General features: G+C 27.2%; 2 protein-coding genes across 4 annotated transcripts; one reads left to right on the top strand and one right to left on the bottom strand.

Moving 5' to 3' along the window:
- Positions 1–289: 289 nt before the first annotated feature.
- LOC107439441 (UPAR/Ly6 domain-containing protein crok) lies at positions 290–10,615 on the bottom strand. The gene is made up of 3 exons (XM_043039230.2): positions 10,329–10,615; positions 3,908–4,090; positions 290–1,834 (listed from the first exon to the last, which is right to left on the bottom strand). Exons 1-3 carry the CDS (start codon positions 10,387–10,389, stop codon positions 1,611–1,613), a joined length of 468 nt encoding a protein of 155 aa, XP_042895164.1. The 5' UTR covers positions 10,390–10,615; the 3' UTR covers positions 290–1,610.
- Position 10,616: 1 nt separating this feature from the next.
- On the top strand, positions 10,617–20,409 carry LOC107439443 (vesicle-associated membrane protein 7). Of its 3 annotated transcripts, none has more exons than XM_043039226.2 (6): positions 10,617–10,751; positions 12,195–12,351; positions 13,481–13,577; positions 14,973–15,074; positions 17,611–17,769; positions 18,807–20,409. In XM_043039226.2, the coding sequence occupies exons 2-6, from the start codon at positions 12,200–12,202 to the stop codon at positions 18,960–18,962; spliced, it is 666 nt and encodes a 221-aa protein (XP_042895160.1). In that variant the 5' UTR covers positions 10,617–10,751; positions 12,195–12,199; the 3' UTR covers positions 18,963–20,409. The 3 variants fall into 3 exon arrangements, with proteins under 3 accessions (XP_042895160.1, XP_042895162.1, XP_042895163.1); XM_043039228.2 differs by lacking the exon at positions 10,617–10,751 and adding an exon at positions 11,053–11,167 and having other exon boundaries at positions 18,807–19,892; XM_043039229.2 differs by lacking the exon at positions 10,617–10,751 and adding an exon at positions 11,135–11,216 and having other exon boundaries at positions 18,807–19,892.
- The last annotated feature ends 4,997 nt before the right edge of the window (positions 20,410–25,406 follow it).

Here is a 25,406-nt window from a genome sequence, read left to right as displayed (position 1 = left end):
AAAATGCCGTCGAATTAAAAATCGCTCATTCACAAACCAATTATATCCACAATTCGCAATCCACGGACTCATATCCACAGTCTTAAGATATGATGAATTCTGCAAATATTCGCCGAAAAATACCAGTATCTGCTTCTAGTTTTTAGATCCGGAAAAACCTGCACGAAACCGAAATTCTAGGCTACTCCCGGAATACAATCACTTCTGATTAAAGTATTTAAACTATCAACATATTTGCGATAAAATTAAAGAGACTTGAAAACATCTGTGACATTGATACAAAACAATATTCAGAAAAATAGATTTATTACATTTTTCAAGGAAATACAAAAATATTTCATAACCGCTAAAATGGACGGATGACTGAAGTTATAATAGAAGTTCAAAAATAAAAACTAACCCATGAGATTCTTCAAATAAATTTGTGGATAAAAGAAATAATATTTTAGTAAACAGAGAGTAATAAAAATATGTATATAGTCAACATACAAAATTGCAAAAAAAAACATACAAACAAAGATCATCAGGATAAACACAATCATTAATTTAAAAAAAAAATAATAGATTTTACAAACATACTAAAAAAAGAAACAAAAAGTTAACACAAATTTTTAGAAAAGTGAAAATATTGGAATTTTTAAAACAATTTCACAAAAATAAAAAAAGATATAAATCTTTGAAAATAGAAAGAAAAAAAATATCAAAAACTTTTTCTAACAAAATGATTAACTAAATTCTACTTTTTGTAAAGATGTAGAAATGTTTAATGTAAATGAAAGAGTGTACAAATCGAAACAGCAAAATATGGAATGTGCACAAAATACAAAATGAACTAAAAATAAAATTACATAGAAACATAATAAGTACTTGAATGTAATTTTGTACAAAGAAAAATTTTTAACTCTGTTTTTGATTTGATATGAAGAGAAATAAATATTTGAAAATAATATCTATTATGCAAAATATACTTATTAAAATGCATATATGAGTCAGTTTAACGAACAAAGATGTTTGAGAATAATAAATTATATAAGTTTCTACATTTTTTATAAATACAAAGTTTCCTTTACAAAGCAATTTTTACAGTGTGGAAATATTTACTCATATTTCCACACTGTAAAACACCATGGAACATTTTTATTGCACTGATACAAATGTACAAAGCATACATCCATTTTAGTAAAACAAATTATATTTTAATTAAAACATTAATCACAATATTATTTGTAACATTGTTATAGTTCAACAATATCTAACTATGATATTATTTTTGAAAAATAGAATTTAGTACAAAGAAAATTATTGTAAGCTATGTTTGTTTTTTTTTAAATTTTATAAAATACAAGCAAAAAATATCTTGGACTGCCATAAATTATTTTACATTTTCCTTCTCTTTTTTTTCCAATTCAATTTTATAATAAAATAACCAAAAGATGCTTAAAGGCAGTTTCACTGTGTAAACATTGTACATAGTTTCACTCACTGTACATACTCATTGTTTCATTCATTGTACATAGTTTCACGGTGTAAACATTTCATAGTACATTGTTTCACTGTGTAAACATTTCAATGTGCAAATCATCACAATCCCTTTAAAAAACAAGAAAAACCTAAAGAAAACCATACTTTAAATAAATAATTGAAAACATAACCACCACCAATGTGAATATAAAAGGAGTTCTCAATGTTCTTGCACCATTGCAACCATCTTCTGCACAATAGCATTCTTCCCAATAAACACCATTTTCTTTATAACCCCAATCACAGCCCCAATTGATACCTCTTTCTGAAATTTGAGCACATCTCCGCACTACTGTTCTCCAGCGTCCATCCCCTGCAATTACAAAACAAATGTCATAAAATTATGAACGTATGGCACTGAAATGAAAAATCAATTTAAGACACATATAGTTTTGCCATTAAATTATAATAAAAAATATATTAGAATATAGCCTGATACGTAACCTTGTCATAAGAAGGAAAAAGCAAGTTTACATAATTTTTCATTATCTTCAGGAAATAATTTTTCATACCAGGATTATAACAGTTCATATGAATAATTTGAAATTTATAAAAAGTAGAATGCTTGTTTAAAAAATATATAATACAGATTACAGTTCAATCTAATTAGAAATGCATAATTCATGGGAATGCGACATGTGGTAAAGAATATCTCCCAAGGAATCCCATTTGTGTTTGAAGTTTATTTATCACCAAAATAAAACTGACAATACAATGTCAGAAAATAATCACCAAATAATATGAATTGATACCATTTGCATTAGGATATAGCATTGAAACTAAAACAAATGCATTCTTAGCTGATTTTGCTAGCAAAATACCTTGACTTTTAAAAATAACATTTTACATTATTTCAAAATTAATCAAAATTAAATAAAATGTACTATAAACTTTGAAAATAAGATGCAAAAGGAAGAAAAAAAAATTCTGTTCTTTTCTAACTTAATTCAAAATTTTATTTTTATAATAAATTATTTTAATTAAAATAAAATAAAAACTATAATTTGAGAGTGATTAAATAATAATCTGAGAATTTATTTTTCCTGGTTATTTTTTCAATTGATTTTAAAACTTGGAAAATTATAAATGATAATTTTTGAAATGTTTGTTTCATGTTATATTTGGGGCCAGTTTTAAAAAGCTTAAGAAGTTTACAAAAGAACTAAGCAGAAGTTTATCCTTAANGCTCTGTAGTTTAATAGGATAATACAGATTACAGTTCAATCTAATTAGAAATGCATAATTCATGGGAATATAACATGTCATAAAGAATATCTCCCAAGGAATCCCATTTGTGTTTGAAATTTATTTATCGCCAAAATAAAACAGACAATACAATGTCAGAAAGTAATCACCGAATAATATGAATTGATTCCATTTGCATTAGGATATAGCATTGAAACTAAAACAAATGCATTCTTACCTGATTTTGCTAACAAAATACCCTGTCTTTTAAGAAAAATATTTTACATTATTTTAAAATTAATAATTAAGTATTAATTAATACTTAATTTTTAATATATTCTAAAAATTAATCAAAATTAAATAAAATGTACTATAAACTTTCAAAATAAGATGCAAAATGAAAAAAACAATTCTTTTCTTTACTAACTTAATTCCAAATTTTATTTTTAAAATAAATTATTCTAATTAAAATAAAAAGACTATAATTTGAGAATGATTTAATAATAAAAATAATCTGAGAATTTATTTTTCCTGGTCATTTTTTCAATTGATTTTAAAACTTGGAAAATTATAAATGATAATTTTTGAAATGTTTGTTTCATGTTATATTTGGGGCTAGTTTTAAAAATCTTAAGAAGTTTACAAAAGAACTAAGCAGAAGTTTATCCTTAACAACGTTCCAAAGAAGCTATATGATATTGGTTTGATGTTTCTGAATGCAAATAAATAGCGCTGATGTCGAATTTTTTTTCTTTTTCTAAATGATACAAATAATAAAACACATTTAGTTACACAAAATATTTTAACACTAAAAATATTTTGTGCCAAAATTCCGTTATTTGAATAAAAATATTTGTGTTGCATAAGACTAAAAGAAATCATAATTTTTCATCTCGTCGCATATTTTTAATTTTTTTTATTTGTACCATGTCCATTTCTTCCAGTGCATACATGATACAAATTTTTATTGTATACATATTCCCGATAAATTATTGAAATTCCACACAAATTTCTATGAATTTCCGCTGTTTTTTCCCAGGATGTACCAGCAACCCCAGAAATAAATTTCACCCAGAACATTACTAAAGTATAAAATTCGATAATAAAAGTTACTAATAGGGCCAGTTTATGACATCGCATAAAATACCTACTTTGTAAGACTACAAAAGGCAAATGTGAAGTACTATAGAAAATTACTTACATATGAAACCTCTAGGACTTTGTTGAATACTTTTATAACAAAAAGTTCCAGGCGTGACAGCTTCTTCTCCCAAACAATCAACTAAAGTATTTCTGTCAGCATCAAAATTTTCATAGGCACCACAATTATCTTCACCTTTACCTTCTTGATCAGAACTACACTGGTAACATCGTATTGCATTACCTAAAACAAAATTTAATTAATTATATAATTCTGTTCTAGTTACTAATAACACATTTAGTTATACAAAACACTTTGAAATAATGTTACAAATAAAACCAAGAAATAAAAACATAAAATTTTATAATATTTCTAAAGTATTCAAAAGATATTTTGAATAATGATAAGCTTTAAAACTTACTTTCGATAGAGCTTTTTAAAATATATATATATATTTAAAAGATGTAGTATTTTTCAAAATCCGAGCATTTTATATTGGTTGAAAAAAGATGTAGCTCAGGGATGCACAACCTATGGCCTATGGGCCTGGCCCTCAAAGCCACTTAACCCAAGATTTTGAGAACTACTTGGTTCAAAGACCAAGAACTTGGCCCCTGAACAATCTAAAATTCTAATAAAAATATGAAGGAAAAAAAAAGTAACAGAAAATTTTTTTGCCCTGCCCAAGTTACTAACATAGTTTAACAGTTTTTTTTTTTTTTTTTTTTCAAAGTAACAGACTATGATCATTTAGTTATGTAAGTACTATTTAAACAATGAGTTTAAAGTTAGCAGTGAGATGTAATTACTTACTGTTTGTACAAATAAACTAAAAAAGAAGAGAAAAAATATGTAGCAAATCAATAAGATAAAAAAAAATCATAATTTTAAAATTCTAGCAACACGTATTTGATACTGCATTTGTAACAAATTTAGTTTTTTGAATGATAGCAAAAATTAATATTTAGGATAAATGTTAACTTACATTTTTTGCTAAATGCCTATGAATTTAAGATAACTTGTTCTGTAGTTTAATAGGAATATTTCCTTAAAAATTATTTACATTAATTATTTTTACTATCTGCATGATACAAAAAGCTAACAATACAACATCGATAATTCCTTCATATTACTTTCAACAGAATCTAAATATTCCTTGTATTTTTTTAATGATAGATAGCATCAGAGTTCTCCCTAGGAAAAAAAAAGGCCAGGACACTTCCTCAAAGAAAAGGGCACTTTGAATTTTGAAAGGGGACTCATTTAACATTGTAAAAATTTATCAAAATGTGTAATATTATATGTAATAACGGAATTTGATCCTTAACAATTTTAAATAACCCTCTTAAACTATTTTATGTGCGTATTTCAAAAAGTAATTCTCACTCATTATTAAAATAAGAGAAAAATTTCTAGTCTACAAAAATAATTATAAAAATCATGCTAAAAGACAATCACCGCGTACAAATTTTTTTTTTGAAAAAAAAAAAACTGAAAAAGAAAAGATTAATGATAAGAAACTTGAAATATTTTTTTCAGTAATTTCAGCTGAAAATTATGAGAACATAAATATTTAAAGATGCCTTTCTCTTTTTTTTTATAAAAAAAAGGAAAAGAAAAAGGCATTTGAAAATAAATTTAAAAATAAATTTAAAATCACTTAAATTCATTAATATACCCCCGAAAAAAGAGACACATAAAAAATTGACCAGTTTTGTCAGAATAAACTGGTTAAAAATTTTAACCAGTTAATTCTGACAAAACAAATATTTGTGACAGCAATCAGAATTAAACACAGATAATTTTGCCAGTGTGTATTTATTATTTAAACTGTGAATTATTTTTTAATGGAATATGAATAAAAAGGCTGTGTTTTATAGGATGGCACTTAATTTTTACAAAAAAGGGCAGGCAGAGTGGGCCGCCCTTTTAAAAAAAAAAGCATTGTCTGCCTGCCTCGCAGGTGTCGACTGCTCCTAGCCAAAAGATCATCTCCCGATCCAGGGGAACTATTTTAATAGAAAGAAGGGTTATGTCTTGTTCAATTATAGGTATGCATACATAGTTTTTTGTACTAAACAAGCAAAAATAATAAAAGTATGATTAACATCATAGTAATCCTTCGATAGTCTATAAAATTTAATCGATCAAACATCTCACAAGCATTAATGTAGGCCTCTGAAGTGAGTATTATGCAGTTTTTGTGGCCAAATATTCAAAAATGGTTGGGCATCCCTGATGAAGTCTTAAATTCTAGTTTGATTTTAAATTTTAATTCAGATAAAAATTCTAAATCAGTCTCTAATCAATAATTTAATTTTGTCTCCTTAAAAATAACACTATTAAAAATAAGTTTTTTGCAAGAAGTAACACTGCAAAGATTTTCTGTTATAAATACAAAAGCTAAAAAATTATAAGAGCTTTTTTTGTCCACATTAACTATAATTTTTCAATAATAACTTTTTCTTTGCATAATATCTAAAAAAATTTTTTTTTAAATTATAACATTCAGCCATCCAATAATTTATTTTCTCATTTTCCCTTTTACAAGGACAAAAACCAAAAGGAACATAAATTAACATTACAATACATTATTTGATAAATCAAAAAAGGCTAATTATAACAATGTTTTCGTGGATGCTTCAAATTGAAACAACATAAATTTTCAGAAAAAAAATACTAGGCTAAAATAATCTTGCTAGTATTTTAGAATATAAAATATTAATCCTGTACCAACACCTTTTATTTGCAAAAAAAATTTTTAGCAGCTACAAAAAATTTAACCAATCATTAGAATGGGTTATTTTTTTAGTTTTCAAGCCTTGGCTATGCAGCTGTTTTAGCAAACTTTCAATCGACTACAAATGAATATATTTAAACACAGATATATAAGTTAAGATAATCAATTAATAATGGACTCAGGGAGATTTCCGTAATTCCGTATCGTGATCTGTGGCAAAATAATCACCAAATCTTGGAACTTCCGAGCAGTGGCCGCGAAAAACATTACTGAAATGAACCAACTCGAAAGGTATAACTTATAGCCACACTCCGGTAAAAAATCTACATGTTCTTTTTAAAAAATTTGCAAGTTTAAAATCTATTTGGCACCTTGAAACTACAGATCATGATACAGAAACATCCCCCATAGCCATTCCCGGGCTTACATTTTCCCTGAAATTTTATTTTAAATCTACATGCTTTGTTTTTTTAGTGAAATTCCAATAGCTTTTAAAAATGTCTGCTTTGATTAACTCTGACAGAAATTTATTTAACATTCAGTGTACAGGAGGGTAGATGTAAACAAAAAGACTAACGGAATTTAAGGGTAATATATCCTAGATTAAATATTTTGAATGTAAACCTATATAAATTATGTATGACTTATTTAATCAATAGCTATTTATGAAAATATCCCTCTGAGTTGTGTGAGATATGAGAGATGTGCGTGAATACAAAAAATTACCATTCGTAACAATTTAATAAATCACGTATTAACAAATAAAGTTATACAGAAATAAAAAGTAAATTAGTTAATAGTAAAATAGGGGTAAAATATAAAAGATATTTTCGTAAATTTGAGTAATAATTAACTGGACATACAATGCATTATATAAGATAGTTCTTGAAAAAAAATATCGTAACAATGGAATATCATATTTTTCATTTACCTGAGCATATTAGAGTTAGGAACGTAATTAATAAATAAAATGAATACATTTTAGGAAATGTATTCATTTAAAANGTCTTACATGAAAAAACCTTACCTACGGTAAACACGTGGTTGCAGAGAAATGTGTTCTGAAAGGGGTTCCGTGGTTCGGTTGTGTTCTGTTGTTCGAAAAGGTTCTGAACAATACTGGTAAATAGGGAAGCTAGATAACGGAGCAAATGTTGAAAATAATGAGAGATCCAGGAAGAAAAGTGAAACGGATTTTATTCTAAATAGCGTAATTCGAAGCTTCTTCCAAAATGCGAGAAATTCGCGAATTTTGAAATTGATTTATAGAATGCGCGAATTTCTCGCAGTAATAATTTTTTAATGTGAGAAAAGAAAAAAATATGCGAGATTCTCGCGTTCTCGCGCTGTAGTGAAAACACTGTATTTCCTTAAAAAATTATTTACATTAATTATTTTTACTATCTGCATAAGACTAAAAGCTAACTATACATCTATAATTCCTTCATATTACTTTCAACAGAATCTAAATATTACTTGTACTTTTATAATGATAGATAGCATCAGAATTCTCCCTAGGAATAAAAAAGGGCAGGACGCTTCCTCAAAGAAAAGGGAGGGCACTTTGAGTTTTGAAAGGGGACTCACTTAACGTTGTAAAAATTTATCAAAATGTGTAATAACTGAATTTGAACCTTAACAATTTTTAAATTACCCTCTTAAACTATTTTATGTGCATATTTCAAAAAGTAATTCTCACTCATTATTAAGAGAAAAATTTCTAGTCTGCAAAAATAATTAAAAAGACATGCTAAAAGACAATCACTGTGTAAAAATTTTTTTTTTCAAAAAGAGTAAACTAAAAAAGAAAAGATTAATGATAAATAACTTGAAATTTTCTTTCAGTAATTTAGGCTGAAAATTATGAGAAAATAAATATTTATAGATGCCTTTCTCTTTTTTTTTAATTAAAAGAAATAAAAGAAAAAGGCATTTAAAAATAAATTGAAATCACTTAAATTCATCATATACCCCTGAAAAAAGAGAAATATAAAAATTTGACCAGTTTTGTCTGAACTAACACATTCGCTGCCACCAACGCACTAACGCATCACCTACTGGTATGCCGACGACGCGCTAGCTTGTCGATCAACTATGATAAGTTATATGCTCTCTGTTTAGTGTGGCTTTGGGAATTCAAAGGAGAGGTTGTTTCGGCACGTTAGTGAAGCATTATTTTTTTATTTTTTGTGGCTAGTTTTCACGATTTTTGCTTGAATTTTTTTATGTGTGTGACGACTGCCAATATCTGTATATTGCGTCTATTATTTGCAAATAATTTCAGTATTGTTTCATAAATGGTACTACATATACTTGAATGGTATTCCGTTTTATTCCTTTCAAGCTGCTATTCTATGCAATATGCTAGTAATTTCGGAGAATATTGATCAGACGCCCTGGTGCGTCAGTGGCACTCACGAAGACAGGTTGAGTCTGTGTGCCACTGACGCTCCAGAGCGTTGGAAAAAAAACACTCTCTAAACAGGAAACTAATATATTTCTTCGTTTTTCTGGTTTTCTTAGTAAAATATAAGGAACATTTAAACCATTAAAACCCTGTTTTGAAATCCAGCTTCTGAGGATGGAAATATTATTTTTGCAGCGAATGTGTTAACTGGTTAAAAGTTTAAACAGTTAATTCTGATAAAATAAATATTTGTAACAGTAATCAGAAGTAAACCTATAAACACAGAAAACTATCTACTGTTTAAACTATGAATTATTTCTTTAATGGAATATGTATAAAAAGGCTGTGTTTTATAGGATGGCAGCTTATTTTTACAAAAAGAGCAGGCAGAGCGGGCAGCCCTTAAGAAAACACCAAGCATTAGAATGGGTTATTTTTTTAGTTTTCAAGCCTAGGCTTATATAGTGGTTTTAGCAAACTTTGAATAGACTACAAATGAATATATTTAAACACAGATATATAAGTTAAGATAATCAATTAATAATGGACTTGGTGAGATTTCCGTAATTCCCTATCGTGATCTGTGGCACAATAATCACCAAATCTTGGCAACTTCCGAGCAGTGGCCGCAAAAAAACATTACTGAAATGAACCAACTCAAAAGGTATAACTTATAGCCACAGCCCAGTAAAAAATCAAAAGGCTTTTTTTAAAAAAATTTGCAAGTTTAAAATCTATTTGGCACCTTGGCGCTACAGATCATGATACAGTAACATATCCCATAGCCACTCCCGGGCAAACATCTACATGCTTTATTTTTAAATTTTTCCTGAAATTTTAGTTTAAATCTACATGTTCTATTTTTTTAGTGAAATTCCAATAGCTTTTAAAGAGGTCTGCCTTGATTAACCCTTCCAGAAATTTATTTAATATTCAGTTTACAAGAGGGTAGATGTAACCAAAAAGACTATTGGAATTTAAAGGTAATATATTCGATGTTAAATATTTTGAATGTAAACCTATATGAATTATGTACGACCTATTGAATCAATAGCTATTTATGGAAATATACCTCTGAGTTTTGTGAGGTATGAGAAATGTGCATGAATACAGTAGGATGCGAGCGAATACAAAAAATTACCATTCGTAACAATTTAATAAATCACGTATTAACAAACAAAGTTATATAGAAATAAAGAGTAAATAAGATGATAGTAAAATATAAAAGATAATTTCGTAAATTTGAGTAATGATTAACTGCACATACAATGCATTATGTAAGATAGTTCTTGAAAAAAATATCGTAACAATGGAATATCATATTTTTCATTTACCTGAACATATTAGAGTTAGGAACGTAAATAATAAAATGATCATTTTAGGAAATGTATTCATTTAAAAATAAATTAGAGGTAGAAATCTAAACAGTTTACGAAATTTTAAATGTAAACAATTAAAAGGTGTGGTTTCCAATAAACAGTTACAGTTAATAGTCACCTAAATTTTTTACACAAAATATGACTTTTATATTAGAAAAAATATTATTCAATGATTTAAAGCTTGGCGTCAATAAAATTTATACATTTTGAGGTGGTAATCGTTACGTAATTTCTTTTAATCTAAAATTTACAATTATTAAGATAGGACTTCTTCAACTAAACTATGCTATAGATTGCGTCACTATTAAATTCTGTTGATTTTTTGTATTTACTTTATTTTAATGAATAATTTTCAATTTTGAGTTACTTAAATTCTATGTATGTATTGAGTATATAAAATTATAAGTTCTATTTATAAAAAAATATTGAAATCATCAATTTCTTAAATTGTGAAGCCAATTAAATGAATATGTTAATAACTTTTTTTTAAGCAAATATCAAAACAGAAAGTTAGGAATTAATACGGAAAGTTATGAATTAATATACCGAAAACAATGAAATTTTAGGGGCAGTTAATTCTCTAATGTTGGTACAAACGATTCCCTTACATTATTTAGCTGAATGTACACTAATGTATTAAAAATTATATTGACAGTTGATTTTGGTTTTATGTCTTACTGATATGTTATCTTTCCAGAATTGTTGTTCTTCACCAATCGAACAACGATAACGCAATTTGAACTTTAAGAGTGACTTATAATCTTTCCTTTTAAATCAATATTGGACTCATGACGGTAAAAGATCATTGCAATTAATATTGCAGGAAAATTTGTAAACTTTCTTGTAAATAATATTGAAATAAAATAATGCAATCTTACATTGAAGTTAATTTACTGATCTAACTGGCAATTAGTTGAATATATAAAATCTCTTAGAAAAGTTAAATTCCATTTTCTTACATAAAATAATTTTAAGAAGTGTTCTTTTAAATTAGTTACTGTTTTTATTATGTTGCTGTGCTGAAATTTTAAGCTTGACATCTGTGAATTATATTTTTTGAATAGATTTTTTCATTTCTGTTTCATGTAGTTTTTAATACGCAATTATACTATTTTATGTTTAAAATTTTATTAATTCTTGAAAATGTTGATGTTAAAGTGCTTTTAATGATGTTGATAGAAAATTTTTATGTCATGCAAGATTACATTTTAAAATCAAGTTAAATTTGATCTTAAAATTTCTACTAGCTATAATTTCTATTTTCATTAGCTGCAGTTATTACCAATTAGCTCATCCCATTAAATTTGATATTTTTGTAAATTAATGATTTTATTTCACGAGGAAAACAAATCATATATGCTGAAAAGGAATTTTTTTTTTTTTTTTAGTCTGCATTGATGAAAATTTTGGGAATATTTCTGTATCGTGATCTGCCACGCCAACTACAATCGCCTAAGGTGCCAAATTGATTTTAAATGGGGACATTTTTAAAAAAATCATGTGGATGTTTGTCCCGAGGTGACTATGAGTTATACGCTTCGAGTTGGTCCCTTTCTGTGATGTTTTTTCGTCAAGTTTCTTGGAGTTCGCTGGCCAGAAGTCGCCAAGACTTGGCGATTTTTCTGCCTCAGATCACGAAACATAAATCTCCCCGAAGTTTTCTGGTTTTCTTAAGGCCTAATTTAATTATAAATAATACTTTTAATGTATTTTTTTATTAAAAATTTAAGCATATTTTGTGTGAATTAAATATGTATCATATTGTTCTTTCTTTTTGTTACAAATGTTAAGGATCTAATCATATCTATAACTTCATTATAGACAATATGAATGGAATAATTTATTCTGCTGTGGCCAAATCCGGTGTGATTCTGGTTAGCAACCAAAGACAAGCTGGTGATTATGACTCTGAAGTCAAATCTTTCTTATCCAATATACCTGTTGAAAGGAATACAAAATCATGTTTTGCATCTGGAATGTAAGTTCAGTTGGTACTTTTCCATTTTGCCGGTTCAAGTAACTTCTGCTACTCTATCTATTTATTAAAAAAAAAAAAGTTTAATTTACTTGCACTCAGTAAGTTTGCATTGGTGACTTTATCGCCGGTGCCGGCGAATTGGAAAAGTACCATTTAGTTTTAGTATATAAATTACCTTCAAAAATATGTGAAAATTATAAAATTTGAATAAAAATATTTTAATTTTGATTTTCTATATTCAGAATTGTGTGAGATTTACCATAAGTAATTTTCTTTCCTTTTTTCTTCTGACTTTTGATTATATTTTCCAGGATGTTGACAAATAATTATTCTGTCCAATATTTTTAACCTTGCACTTACACTTATTAACTTTAAAAAAAGTGAATCAAAACTAATTAGTTGATTTTTTTAATTTAAAGTTTTCTAACCCATACAGAAACTTGTTTGTTAGGAAGCTTGCTAGTCCTAGTTCATGCAGAGTTTACTAGTCGTGGTAAAATAATAAAATCTATCTTAACCAAGGGAGTTTATCATGTGGTACTATTAACTCTCTATATTTACTATAGTAACCTATAAACATTTGGTTTTTTGATGTAAAAAACCTTTATGTATCTCATAAAAACTCTATCAAAGTATACTTTAAAAAAAATTGTGTACCTAGGTCTGACAGGATATTGATGGATGTTTTAGTGATTTGGAAACTCAGTGACATCTCAAAATTGTTTGGTTACAGTTAATTGGTATGCTTTAGAACACCATACTGCAAACAGATTTTTGAGGATCAAAATTGTGATGGCATGTCTTCGGATCATCCTCCGGGATGCTTCCCAGACCGTCGCCAATAGCCCATTGTGCAGCTCTTGTGCGACGTAAATTAATAACAACAACAAACAGATTTAAATAATTATAGGTGGTCTGCACTATCTCCTAAGCATAAAGACATGCATTATAATTGTTATTTACATTTTCATAAATTTTTTGCATAATGTTACCATTATAAGTAAATTTCTATATTGTAAATTTTCAAATATTTTTTGAGACTTGTTGTAAAGTAAATTAACTGTTGATTTTTTTTTCTTTTGTCAGAATTTTTGTGTTCATATAAGACATTTTTGTTCATTTATTGCAGCTACACATATCATATTCTTGTAGAAGATTTACTTATATATATTTGTGCAGCTGAGAATGAATTTGGTAAAAGTGTACCTTTTGCATTTTTAAATGAAGTGAGTATACATTTTTAAACATTGCAATGAATATGTTAAATTATATAATGAACTTTGTCAGAAAATTAGCTCTTTAAGAATTATATACCTTGTTATTTATTAAAAACTGCTCAATATGCGCATGTTTTGTACTGATCATACCACAACCACATTTTGCAATATTTGTATTTTTCCCCCATATGAAAATACAAATACAATAATAATACAAATACATGGAATGAAATATTTCAATGTATACATTATAACTCAATATCTGTTTGAGAAAACTCAATGTGCCGCAGAAATCCAAAGTTTCAAAACTTTTTTTCCTAAAAAAAAATGTAGCAATGAATTGAAAGAAATTCATGTACATAATTATTGAATTACCATTATCATTTTATGTTTTTGTTTATAAACTACTAAACTGTTTCAATTATTTCACTGACAAATAGGGTAATATTGCATATGCATTCACCTTATTTTGGAGAAAGCTTCTCTATTATAGGTTGATGACAGAATAGTTAGAGGCATTTATAACATCCTTTAGATGATATAAATGTATTCATTTATATAGTGAAACTTCCAGGAAAGACCACCTCTGTGTAGCGACCTCCTCCATTTACGACCATTTTTCCTCCTCTATTTATGACCAGACATGGAATTTTTTCCATAGATTTTGTGTGGAGGAAAACCTTTAGGAAAGACCACCTCTGTGTAGCGACCTCTTCCATTTACGACCATTTTTCCTCCTCTATTTGACCAGACATGGAATTTTTTCCATAGATTTTGTGTGGAAGAAAACCTTTAGGAAAGACCATCGAAACATCTTCCAGCAATTGGACAAACCACCGCTCCAAATGCGAAAAAGTCAAATATGGAAACACAAAAAATGTTAGAATTAAAATTATAAACAAAACAAATTAGTAGATTCAAATGTGTTCAAAATATTTCTGAGTTACTCTTATTTAGGGAGCTCTTTTTGACAATCTCTAAAAGAGATCGAAAATCTCAAGTTGCATGAAGAGTAAACTAATGACAGTGATTTATTTCTAGAGTTGAACATTTAATAAGATGTTAAAGTTATTTATAAATTCTTTAGTCAGCTCCTCCTAAGAGTTTGCTCATAAGTTCACTTATCATACCTTATTCAGAAAAAAAATTTCATGATTTTCCATTAAATTGATGTTAAAAAAAAAAATCTAATATAATTTTTTATAACATGTATATTGTGATCTTTTTGGTAGTTATGAAACCATTCATATTTTCAAGTGAAAAGTTGATTCACTATTGGATTTTTGCAGTGATCATACATCTTTTAAAGCATTCATCTTTCATAATTGTTAAACATCTTGATAATGTACTGCTAAAACTAAGTGTTTAAGTTGTACTACATATAAACATATTTATAATTTGCAGGTGAAAAGTAGATTCACTAGCGGAAGTTTAGCTATTAGAGCGCTTACTGCTAATGAGCATGATTTCGATAGAGACTTTAGCTACATTTTAAAGGACCAAATGGTATGGTATTTTAGTAAATATTCATTTATTAATGAAGTTGCTTTAGCTTGAAATTGATTCTTATCTGTCTGCTGGGAACTGATGCATTATCAATGCATCAGTGGTCATTTATTTTACCCCAGTAGGCTTTTATTTTTATAACATTTAATTTATACTAAAATGAAACATATAGATAAGCAAAACAATTTTTTTTAAAAAATTCACTTAATACTCCAAGAATTTGATCACCATTTTAGCTAGGGAGTTTATGTTTAATATCCAGTTCAAGGATTTTATTGTTCAAATCTCAAATGTAATATTATATAAATTAAGCTTTTATCAATTTTATGTCATCATATGACAATAATATAATTTTATAGTTGTGGTTATTAATTAAACATTTGTTGTGAAAAATTTTTTTTGAAAAGTTTAAGTTTTAATATATATCCTTCAAATATTTTATTATGGTATATAATTGCTGTTATATTATTTTGCAAATAATATTATTTTAAAGGTATTTCAATAACTTGCAAATTACACTTCTGTAGTTATGGACAAAATCAAAGTAAATTTTAAAAAGATCAAAATTTTGAATTAGGTTTTAATTTTACCAAAATCAAAATTATAAATTTGGATTTAATTTCCATGCTTTGAATTGTTTTTGTGTTCTAAATTTTGTATTTTTATAATTTTAATATTAAATGTTTTCCATGCTTTGTGAAAGAATGAAAAAATTCAATCTTAGAAAAAGTATTATCTTTTGTTTTGCTAGCTTACAGAATCGAAAACTAATCGTTAAGCGTAAGAGATATCTTTCAGATGCCATTAAGTGGAAGAACTTTTTCTGGCAAATTGAATTTATACTATTTATCATGTATACATACTTGTTCATTTATATATGGTATAGTTAATTTTTACAAATGCGTTTTAATCATTTTTTATTTTTATAAAAAATCATTGTTAAAATTTGTTTAATCATTTTTAGGGTAAAATACACTAGAATCACATTATGCAACTTAATAAACATCCTAATTTGCTCTTAATTCTTCTTGTTAATGCAAGAAGTAAATGAAATACCACTCATTTTTAACCTAAAGTAGTACCAATCTTTAATTTGTAAAACCTTCATGGTATTTGCATACAAATTCAATTTTTCCTTTATGAGAATTTATTGAAAATATTTATTTTTATAACAGTTTTAATATTTAAATTTATTTATTTTTAACATTCTTTAATTGTATTCAATGCTAAGAAATTTTAAACAATTCCTATATTTCTTTTAAAAATGCATTTCCTTATAATTATACTCATAGATATACAGTCAGACCTCGATATAAGGTCATCCGCATATAAAGTCACCCCGCACATAAGGTCACTTTTCCAAAGTCCCGGCTCACTGAATAGGAATTCTTTGTTACAGATTATCGGATATATGGTCAAGTTTTAAGAATCATTATCGCTTATAAGGTCATTTTTACTGAGGCGAGGGGAGCGCTTTTCTAACAAAAGCCTATTTAACTTCCTTACAAGGCAATTACCTCTCTCGAGTTCTAGGAAAATATTGCAGCCAAAGAACAAGCTACAATTTCTGAAATTATTTCGCAAGTTGTGGACAGTGAGGTCAATGACAGTGAAACTGTAACCCAAGTAGAAGCCTTCAATGCAATAAATGTCATACAAATTTTTTTTACAAACCATGAGGGAGCTGAGGAACATTTTGAGAAATTACAAAATCTAGAAAACATTGTTTGAAAAATGAAACCACAAACAAGACAGACCTACATAAATGATTATTTTAAATAAGGTTAGATATAATGTATGTATGTACACTTTGAGGAAATTTGTAAACAGCTTTATTATAAATTAAATTTTTTTTAAAAAATTTAACTTTCTTTAATTCTTTACTAATTTTGTTAAAATTTATTGACTTAAATATTTAATTTATGGCCGATCGTTTTGTTTGTATTGCCATTTTTAAAAAATCGTTATGTGTACTATTTACGTGCTTAGTTACGAACTGCTAATGAATCGGTTAAAAGGTCACCCCACTTATTAGGTCACTTTTGCAATGTCCCTTAGGGTGACCTTATATCGAGGTCTGACTGCATATATATTTTTAATCATAATAAATATTATCATTGAGAAAAGTTTTAGAAAATTAAATTGTTGAGTTATATGCTATTAAAAAAATTAAGAAATATTTAGAGCATGTTTGGCATAGTAGTATTACTAATTTTCTTTTTTTTGTTTTTTTAAAGTTGGATTTTATTCTCAGTTTATTTCCTATGCCTTAAAATAGAATTTCTTTTCTTTATAAATACTTTCTGATTTTACTTATTTACTCAAAAATATTTTACTTGAGAATTGAGTGTCAAGTGTAAGTATACCATATTAAAAATACAATAATCGTCAGAATTAATCTGTGTCTGTTTGTATAATGTTGTGTTCTTTGAAAAATATTTGATCTTAAATCTTTTAATTTACCCCTTCCCGCAATGAGAACAGTTTTTCATATACTATTTATATTTTGAGTTAATTTTTTTCTTTCTTTTTTTAGATAAAATATAGCAATGATGTAGCCATTGATGGGATTGGAAAAGTGAAGAAACAAGTTGAAGAAGTGATGACTGTCATGAGTGATAATATAGAAAAAGTTGTTGATAGGGGTGAAAGGCTTGATTTGTTATTGGACAAAACCAATGACCTTGAAGTCTCGGTATGTATCACTCTAAGGATAATTTATTTAAAGATTTCAGAAATTTAACAATTTTGATTGGCTGAAATAAACGAATCATCTTGTTATGATGTAAATGGGAATGAATCAGTCAGATGCTTTAGTAAAAAAAAGTGCTGTAAGTTATAGTTAAAATTTTCAATGTTTGCCATATTTTTTATTTCTATTAAGAGTTTGGATAATAATTTCAAAGTAGTTTGTATTTGGTTAATTGATTTCTTAAATTAGGGGAGACAGTAGGGCGTATATCAATGATGCTAAAACTGATCTTTTTCAATGTATTTTTTCTAAGAAAATGGTTATAGTGCTTTAAATTTTTTGTGGATATTTGAGATTATATCAGTTTTTTGCTGTAATAATGTTTGGGCATTAACGTGAATACTTTTTGAGTTGTGAAAGATTTTTGATGTAACTTTTTAAAAGATTTAAAGTTCTAAGTTCATAATACTTATAAATTTTCTGCCGAAGATATGTGTTAAAAATTATCACAGCGTAAATATGTATATGTAATTATTCTGTGACTAAAAAATTGAAACAATATCTTGGTTAGATTCTGAGAAAAGGTACATCGAAAAGGGTCAGTTTTAGCATTATTAGTACATGCCCTACCGACTCCCCTTGATACACTACAAATACAAATTTGTTTAAAAATTTATTTTCTGTGTTACATTTTATGCTTAAAGAAAACTTTTTGGCATTCTAAGAAAGTGGATCAGCAATTAAAAGTTAAAATTTATTTGTATTTCTTGCAGATATGTAGATACATATGCATTTGTAAAAACTCCCATCTTATATTCAGATTGTTTATTCAATAAATTAAATTCAAAACAATATTATTGAATATGTATACTTATTTTTCCTGAATTTCATTCTGTTTTAATTTTCTTACTAATTGTTTTAAATTCATGCAACTTCTAATGAATGTTTAATATCACATGTTGTATTTTGAATTTCAGTTATATAATATAAATAAATAAAAAAATATTTGTTAATAACTTTATTTTTATTCTTTATTTTAGTCATCTCAATTTCATGCAACATCTAAAAAAGTTAGGCGTCACATGTTCTGGAAAAACTTCAAAATGTGGATAATTCTGTTTGCCATTGCCGCTGTTGTTATCACTCTCATTGCTTTAATGGCTACAAATGTCATTCCAGTACGAAGCATGGAATGACATCTCTTGTTAGAAACATAGGTGAACTCTTTCTACTCGCTCAAGCAACTGTGCAATTGAATTTTTTATTGATGCAGGTACTTTTATTTTGTAATTGAAATTGATACAAGGGTTTTCTCTATGTTTATCTTGATATGAAGCAATATATTCCAACAAGTACCTGGTTTTTTTAGAGAATTTTCTTTGTAATCTCTATATTCTATTGATGCACTTAAAATATATATATATTCTGTGAAAATATATATTAAAATACCTCTATATTTAAGATATTTTACTGTTAGTTAGTGAAATTGATTTACTATTATATGCTAGTTGATTAAGTAAACTTTTATATGAAACTCAAGTTTAGTAATATGCAGCTTGAACTAACAAAATGTCCTGGAAAAATAAAAAAGATTAACCTATATTAACTTATAGTACTTAATTAAAGAAACAATTTTTAAAGGCTGCTAATCAGTAATTATGTTAAAAATTCAAATATTTACTGAGTGCAAGTATATTTAATTTTTATGTATATTTTCCTGCCATTTATAAGTACATTCAAGAATATCTCAAATTTCTTTTATATATAGTCTTCTTCTTTAAGCTTTTATATAACTTCCAGTTTACTTCTCTATATTCTCTGCATTTAATGTAATTTGATCATTTATCTAATAACTCACATTTCCATCCATATTTGAACTAAAGAATTTAGCTTTTTTTTTTTTTGCAAGGAACATAACTATAATTTGGTTTCCTTTTATGTTAGGCATAGAAAAAATCTTTGAAAAATTTATTTCTTTGAATTCAAATTTTTGACTTTAATCACCTGCAAAATTTAAAATAAAATTGTCGTATAGAAAATTCAAACAAACAAAGGTTTGTTTGAATTTTTTCAATGGTTTTGTAATCAATTTTTTTTAAAGTCTGCCATATTTAAATTTGCCCCAATTGATTTCTATTTAGTAAAAAGTATATGTAACTTTAAAATATTTTATATTCATATTTTAGAAATGTTTTTTTTTTTCATTCCTTTAAATATTATGAGAATATCTTACATTCCATATTTTGATCTCTTGTAATAAAGAATTTTGAACTCATAAATAGATTTTTTGGGAACATTTTTCTAAAAACTCTTTTATACAATGTGATATATAATTAAAATGAAATATCAAAATATATATTTAAATTAAATTATTAAAATATGTCATGTTTTAGTTTTTAATATATTATGAACATGTAATACCTTGTTGTTGTGTACTAAAGAATCTACTAAGTTTACTTTTTGTGTAACATGTATTAATTTATTTATGATTTATGTTTATAATTATCAAATGTTTAAATTTGTTTTTGTGTTAAATTGTAATCAAAATATTTATCTTTTGAATTGACACAGAACAAATTACTTAATCCTACTTGTGTGATGAACCGTAACCATACTAGAATAAATTATTTTAGTAAATGTTTATTTCATGTTCTTTTTGTTTTTATTCATTTATTATCAATTTATGCATATATTTCCATGACTTAATGCAATAATAATCCCTTTCAAATTGTTGCTTTCTAATTTTTTAAAATTTCTGTAAGAAAAATTGTAATAAGCTATTGAGATGAAAGGGATGACAATTTTATGTGATATCCATTACTTTTAAGTTTCACTTGAATTATTGTTAAGGGAAGTAAAAAAATAAGATATTTTTTAATCAAATACACCCACTCCGACATGGCTACGGCCGCACCTTATTTTTCTGAGCTTCATGCATGGCTTTTAAGAGAAAACTATTTCATTCCTACATTTTTTTTCTTAGAAATAAATTATTTGTGACTACCACACCACTTTTTCTTTATTTTAACATTTATAATTGTACTATGTAAGTTTTTTCATATTAGGAAGCTCCATCCACTGCTTGCTTATCTTACCAGTTCCCACACAAGGGGGGGTCCAGGTTTTTTCTATCATTTTGTTGACTAAAAGCAGGGCATGTGATTTTTAAGCGAATATTGCAGAATTCCCCGTAACTCACGATAATTTTTTCATGAACTTCTGCTAATCAAAAATTTATAATCCTAGTAAATTTTTAAACTTATATCGTTAACGAGAAGTTTACATACATATGATTCTTCTGCCAATTTTATTCTTTTGATTTGGTGTTGCCATTGTAAATATTTGGAACTGCGTTAAAATCTGCTAATATTCTAATTCTTATTCACGCTATTATAATGCCTAAAATCGCGCTATTATAATGCCTGATTATAATGCTATTATAATCACGCTGTTATAATGCCTTATTTAAAAATTACGTGTTGCGACTTGTATTCACGTGATTTAAGAGTCAAGTATCATTATTCATACTACCGAGATTTTAAAATATTGCAATTCATATTTAAAATATTGCAATTCATTTTAAAATCCAATATCGCGATTCTTGTAAGAAGCAAGTTTTTTCTCAAATTAGTTACTGGAAAGGTGTGATATACGTCATTTGTAGGTAATTTAATTATAAATGTTTTTTTCAAAAAATTATGTTTATTATGTAGGTTATATAAATTGATACCTTGATATCGATTTTTTGTACATGAAATTTTCAAGGTTTTTCACTTTGTGTCACAATTACCCTTGCCCACAATTTCTGTTTCCTGGAAATATATTGTTTTATCGAAATTAAAAATTATTCAATTAAAAGACATCAACTTTTTACCTATTCTAGTGAGATAAATTCAAACCTGCTTGGTTACCATTGTAACTTCATCCGCAAACTTCTTTTTTAAATCTAATTCTTATTTAATTTTTGCTCCCCAAAAAAAAATTTTTTTTTTTTTGCATTTTTTCTGTAAAAGGATTATTTAACAATGGTGCAAAAAGTTGATTTTGAATTTGGATTTATATAGTTGTTTTGTGTTCGTTTAAGGGGACAGCATTTCTTTTGATTTTTAATGAAAATTTAAAAAAAAATTACAATGATATTAAGCAGGTCGGATAAATATTTCTAGTTAGTATCATTATATTTATTTTTCTTTCGTAATTGTCATTGAACAGCCGACCCAATTCTTTGAGTTCACAACTACAAATGTTCAACTCCGTAGCCTTGTAATTTTGAACCCAATCCAGAAGACAAGCGAACTATTGGATCAAGTATCGGGAGAAATTTTATTATTTTAAGAATTTCTGTAGATTGATCGATTATTGCAAGCTATTTCATTCTTTATAATATATATTACAGTGTTCCCACGAGCTTGATTTTTTTCTTTTTAAAGTGGTAGCAAAAGTGTGATAAATCTAAATGTTTCAAGCCATTAATAAATGTTTAATTTATAGGAAATATATATAGGTGCAAAAAATAGCTCTGGAATAATTTCATTATTTACAAATGGAAAATAAATTTAAGCATTTTTTAGTAGTCTTGAAAAATCTCAGCTACAACTTTTTTATTTTTTCCAGATCGTGGGAACCCTGATATTTTACTTTATAACCGTCGTTGAACAGCCGACCCAATTTTTGAGTTTTACGACTACTAATGTTCAATTCCGTAGCCTTATAATTTTAAACCCAATCCAGAAGATGGGGAAACTCCTGGATCAAGTATAGGAAGAAATTTGCCATCGTGGAGGACTTTTTTTGATGGAGCTAACCCGCATTTGCGTTACATGGAGAGAGAAAATCTCCCACAGTTAGTCTGACAGCAGGGGAACTCTAACCCATGATCTGTCTACCACTGAGGATATTTTACGTCAGCACTGTTGTCAATGCAAGCCGAATGCAGAATTCGTATCGACCAGCTATCACTGGGATTCGAACCCAGTTCACCTCATTAGAAGGCAAACTCTCTATCCCTTGAGCCATCACCGCTCAGTATTGGATTTTTTTTAACATTAAATCGCAAATATATTACTTCAATTTTGTACAGTTGTGAGCTATTTTATTTGTGTTATCTAAAAATTGCAGCATGTTTTTTATTGTTATAACTAGTTTCAAAGGTAATGCAAGAAAAAATAAAACTTACACCAGAAAGATTGAAAATTGTTGTATACCTAGGAAGTGGGCAGGAAGGCCATTAGTGGAAGTGGGAAGTGGCCAATGTAGTATTTCCTAGATCTTTTTGAGTGTAGACCTACCTTCCTTGCTTTCTTTTTTTTTAAAAAAAGAAAGAAAAAAGCTGTAAGATATAATTTTATAAAACTTCTCTAATAGTAGAGATTCGATGCTCAGAATTCTGTGGTATGTTTTTATTGATATATTTGAATTATGAAAATAACTGAATGAAACCACATACTACTTTGGCTACCAGTCAAGAGTTATTGAAGCTTGGCTGGGATGTGTTGTCCTGCCCACCATACTCGCCTGACTTTGTGACATCAGACTTCCATTTGTTTCTCTCTCTCTTTAAAGCGTTTTGTGGGGAAAAACGTTAAATTCAGATGATGCTGTGAATCAGCATTGATCAATTTTCTTAAATAAAGTCTGGTCCTTTTACAAATGGCAAATTGGAAAACTCACGTAACAATGGCAAATGGTCATAGAACAAAAAGGAACATATATCATTAATTAACCTGTAACCGTTATATAAATATGACCGAAAAATATAAAGGAAAAAAACAATTACTTTTTACTCATTTGCTGCAAATGATGGCCTTTTCTTTTTTTGCAGCTTGAACGGTCCTTGCATTTGGTTCTTTTTTTAGTGTGTTTTCATATCTGTTTTCTTCACTTTGTTACGAATGTTTGCTTTAGTTTTAATTCTTGATGACACAAAAAAATATAGAAAATAAAAATATTTAACTGTAATGCTTTTTTTTTAATAATAAAATTGGAAATTTATGACNTTTTTTTTTTTTTTTTTTTTTTTTTTTTTTTTTTTTTTTTTTTTTTTTTTTTTTTTTTGCAGTCTGAACATACTTACATGGGTCTTGAGAGCATTTTCACGTTACTCCCTTAATTTTCCTGTTTTAGTTACATATCTTGATGACGCAGTAGCCGAAACTCTCACTTAAATGTGCACGCTAAAATTTCTGATCTTAAATTCCTTTCTAATCGCATCTTTATGTAAAATCAACTTGTTAATAGCAAATATGTCTTTAAACATTAAATGACAACGAGTTTCTAATCTTGGACTAGAATTACGATGTGTTACATCAATCCTAGGAAATATATATTATTTCTCCTTAATATCAGCCCCTCCCATCATTCAAGATTCAATATTAATGCTTCTATGAGGTACATACATAACTAAATGGGAATTTAAATAGAATCATATCTAATGAAAAGCCAGAATTTATTACTATTTTTAAACAAAAGTCGGGTCCCTTCATTAAGGCTGTTTTTTCGAAGGCTCCGTCGTAATGTGAAATATTTTTTTGAGAATAATATGCATTTTTTTTAACTGCTGTGAGTTTGCAACTGTTACTCATGACTGTTAGGCCAAGTTTAGCCTATCTAAATTCAGCTTTGTCTACGTATAATTTTGAAAATGGTGCAAAACATCATTATGGTGAAAAGTCATAGTTTTGTGAAAATGAAAAGCGTTTTTGGTCTAATTTTTAAATACTAAAAAACTTCCTCCAATGCTGCTTTACCTGGGCTCATAAAAATTTGCAAAATTGAAGCTAACTAGAGGAGTTTTGTTTTAAACTTTAAAACAAAGCTTAAAGAACGCACTTTAAAACAAAACTCCTCTAGTTACGTTCAATTTGCGCTTTTGTTTTCATATTTTGCAATCTTGTTACGAAAATATTTTAAATCATTCTTGAAAAATTTCCCGTACATGTAAGTTCATTTGATTTAGCTACTCGCTTTATAGATTATGTTTTATTCTGTTCTTTCTTTATATTTTATTTTCTGTTTTTACGTGTTATTTTTACTTATTGTGTTCTATTTTATTTGTTGTAATTTATGTAAAAAAAAATTTAGTGCTCCTCACACTATTGTATTGATATGTTTTGCTTTAGCTATATTGATACAATATTAGAAAGCACACTTTTATGCGGATATAATCGTGTGGGCTGATGAAAAGATTATATCTTTTATTTTCCAGATTTTTAAAAAAAAATTTATCCTTTTTTTTAAACTTTTTTTTCTTCCCCCAGTTGTTTGTTATTTTTATTATTATTATTTTTCTTTTTGCCCCTTTTAATTTATATATATATATATATATATATATATATGAATTATTTTACAATTAGCAGACTCAATATCATTATTTATGTAAATTAATATGGGAGATTTTTAAATTTTCAGCCATAAGTATTTTTCGTGCTTATTAATTTGTTTATTTACACTCATAATTTACATCATGCTTAAGTTAATTACCCATCCTGCGTCGCAAATGCCGCGATCGCAACCCTCGAATACGTCATCTGGGAAGAAGACCGATTCCATGTCTTGACCCTTCCCTCTCCTCCTATTTTCAGTTGTACTAGATATTTGTACTGTAGAATGTACTTAAATATCTTAATATTTTTCGTATTTAA

The sequence above is a fragment of the Parasteatoda tepidariorum genome, chromosome 1, assembly GCF_043381705.1.
Source record: "Parasteatoda tepidariorum isolate YZ-2023 chromosome 1, CAS_Ptep_4.0, whole genome shotgun sequence".
NCBI classification, from domain to species: Eukaryota; Metazoa; Arthropoda; class Arachnida; order Araneae; family Theridiidae; genus Parasteatoda; species Parasteatoda tepidariorum.
The sequence above is the reverse complement of the archived record's forward strand: the minus strand, read 5'-3'. Positions and strand labels throughout refer to the sequence as shown.

Excerpts from the sequence above, each read along its gene's own strand:
- LOC107439441 (XM_043039230.2), bottom strand. The coding sequence starts at position 10,389 with ATGAATACATTTCCTAAAATGATCATTTTATTATTTACGTTCCTAACT. Across the intron at positions 4,091-10,328 it reads CCTAACTCTAATATGTTCAG|GTAATGCAATACGATGTTAC; the intron begins GTAAATGAAAAA and ends ATTTTGTTTTAG. Across the intron at positions 1,835-3,907 it reads AAGTCCTAGAGGTTTCATAT|GGGATGGACGCTGGAGAACA; the intron begins GTAAGTAATTTT and ends TTGTAATTGCAG.
- LOC107439443 (XM_043039226.2), top strand. The coding sequence starts at position 12,200 with ATGAATGGAATAATTTATTCTGCTGTGGCCAAATCCGGTGTGATTCTG. Across the intron at positions 15,075-17,610 it reads ACATTTTAAAGGACCAAATG|ATAAAATATAGCAATGATGT; the intron begins GTATGGTATTTT and ends TTCTTTTTTTAG. Across the intron at positions 17,770-18,806 it reads CCAATGACCTTGAAGTCTCG|TCATCTCAATTTCATGCAAC; the intron begins GTATGTATCACT and ends TCTTTATTTTAG.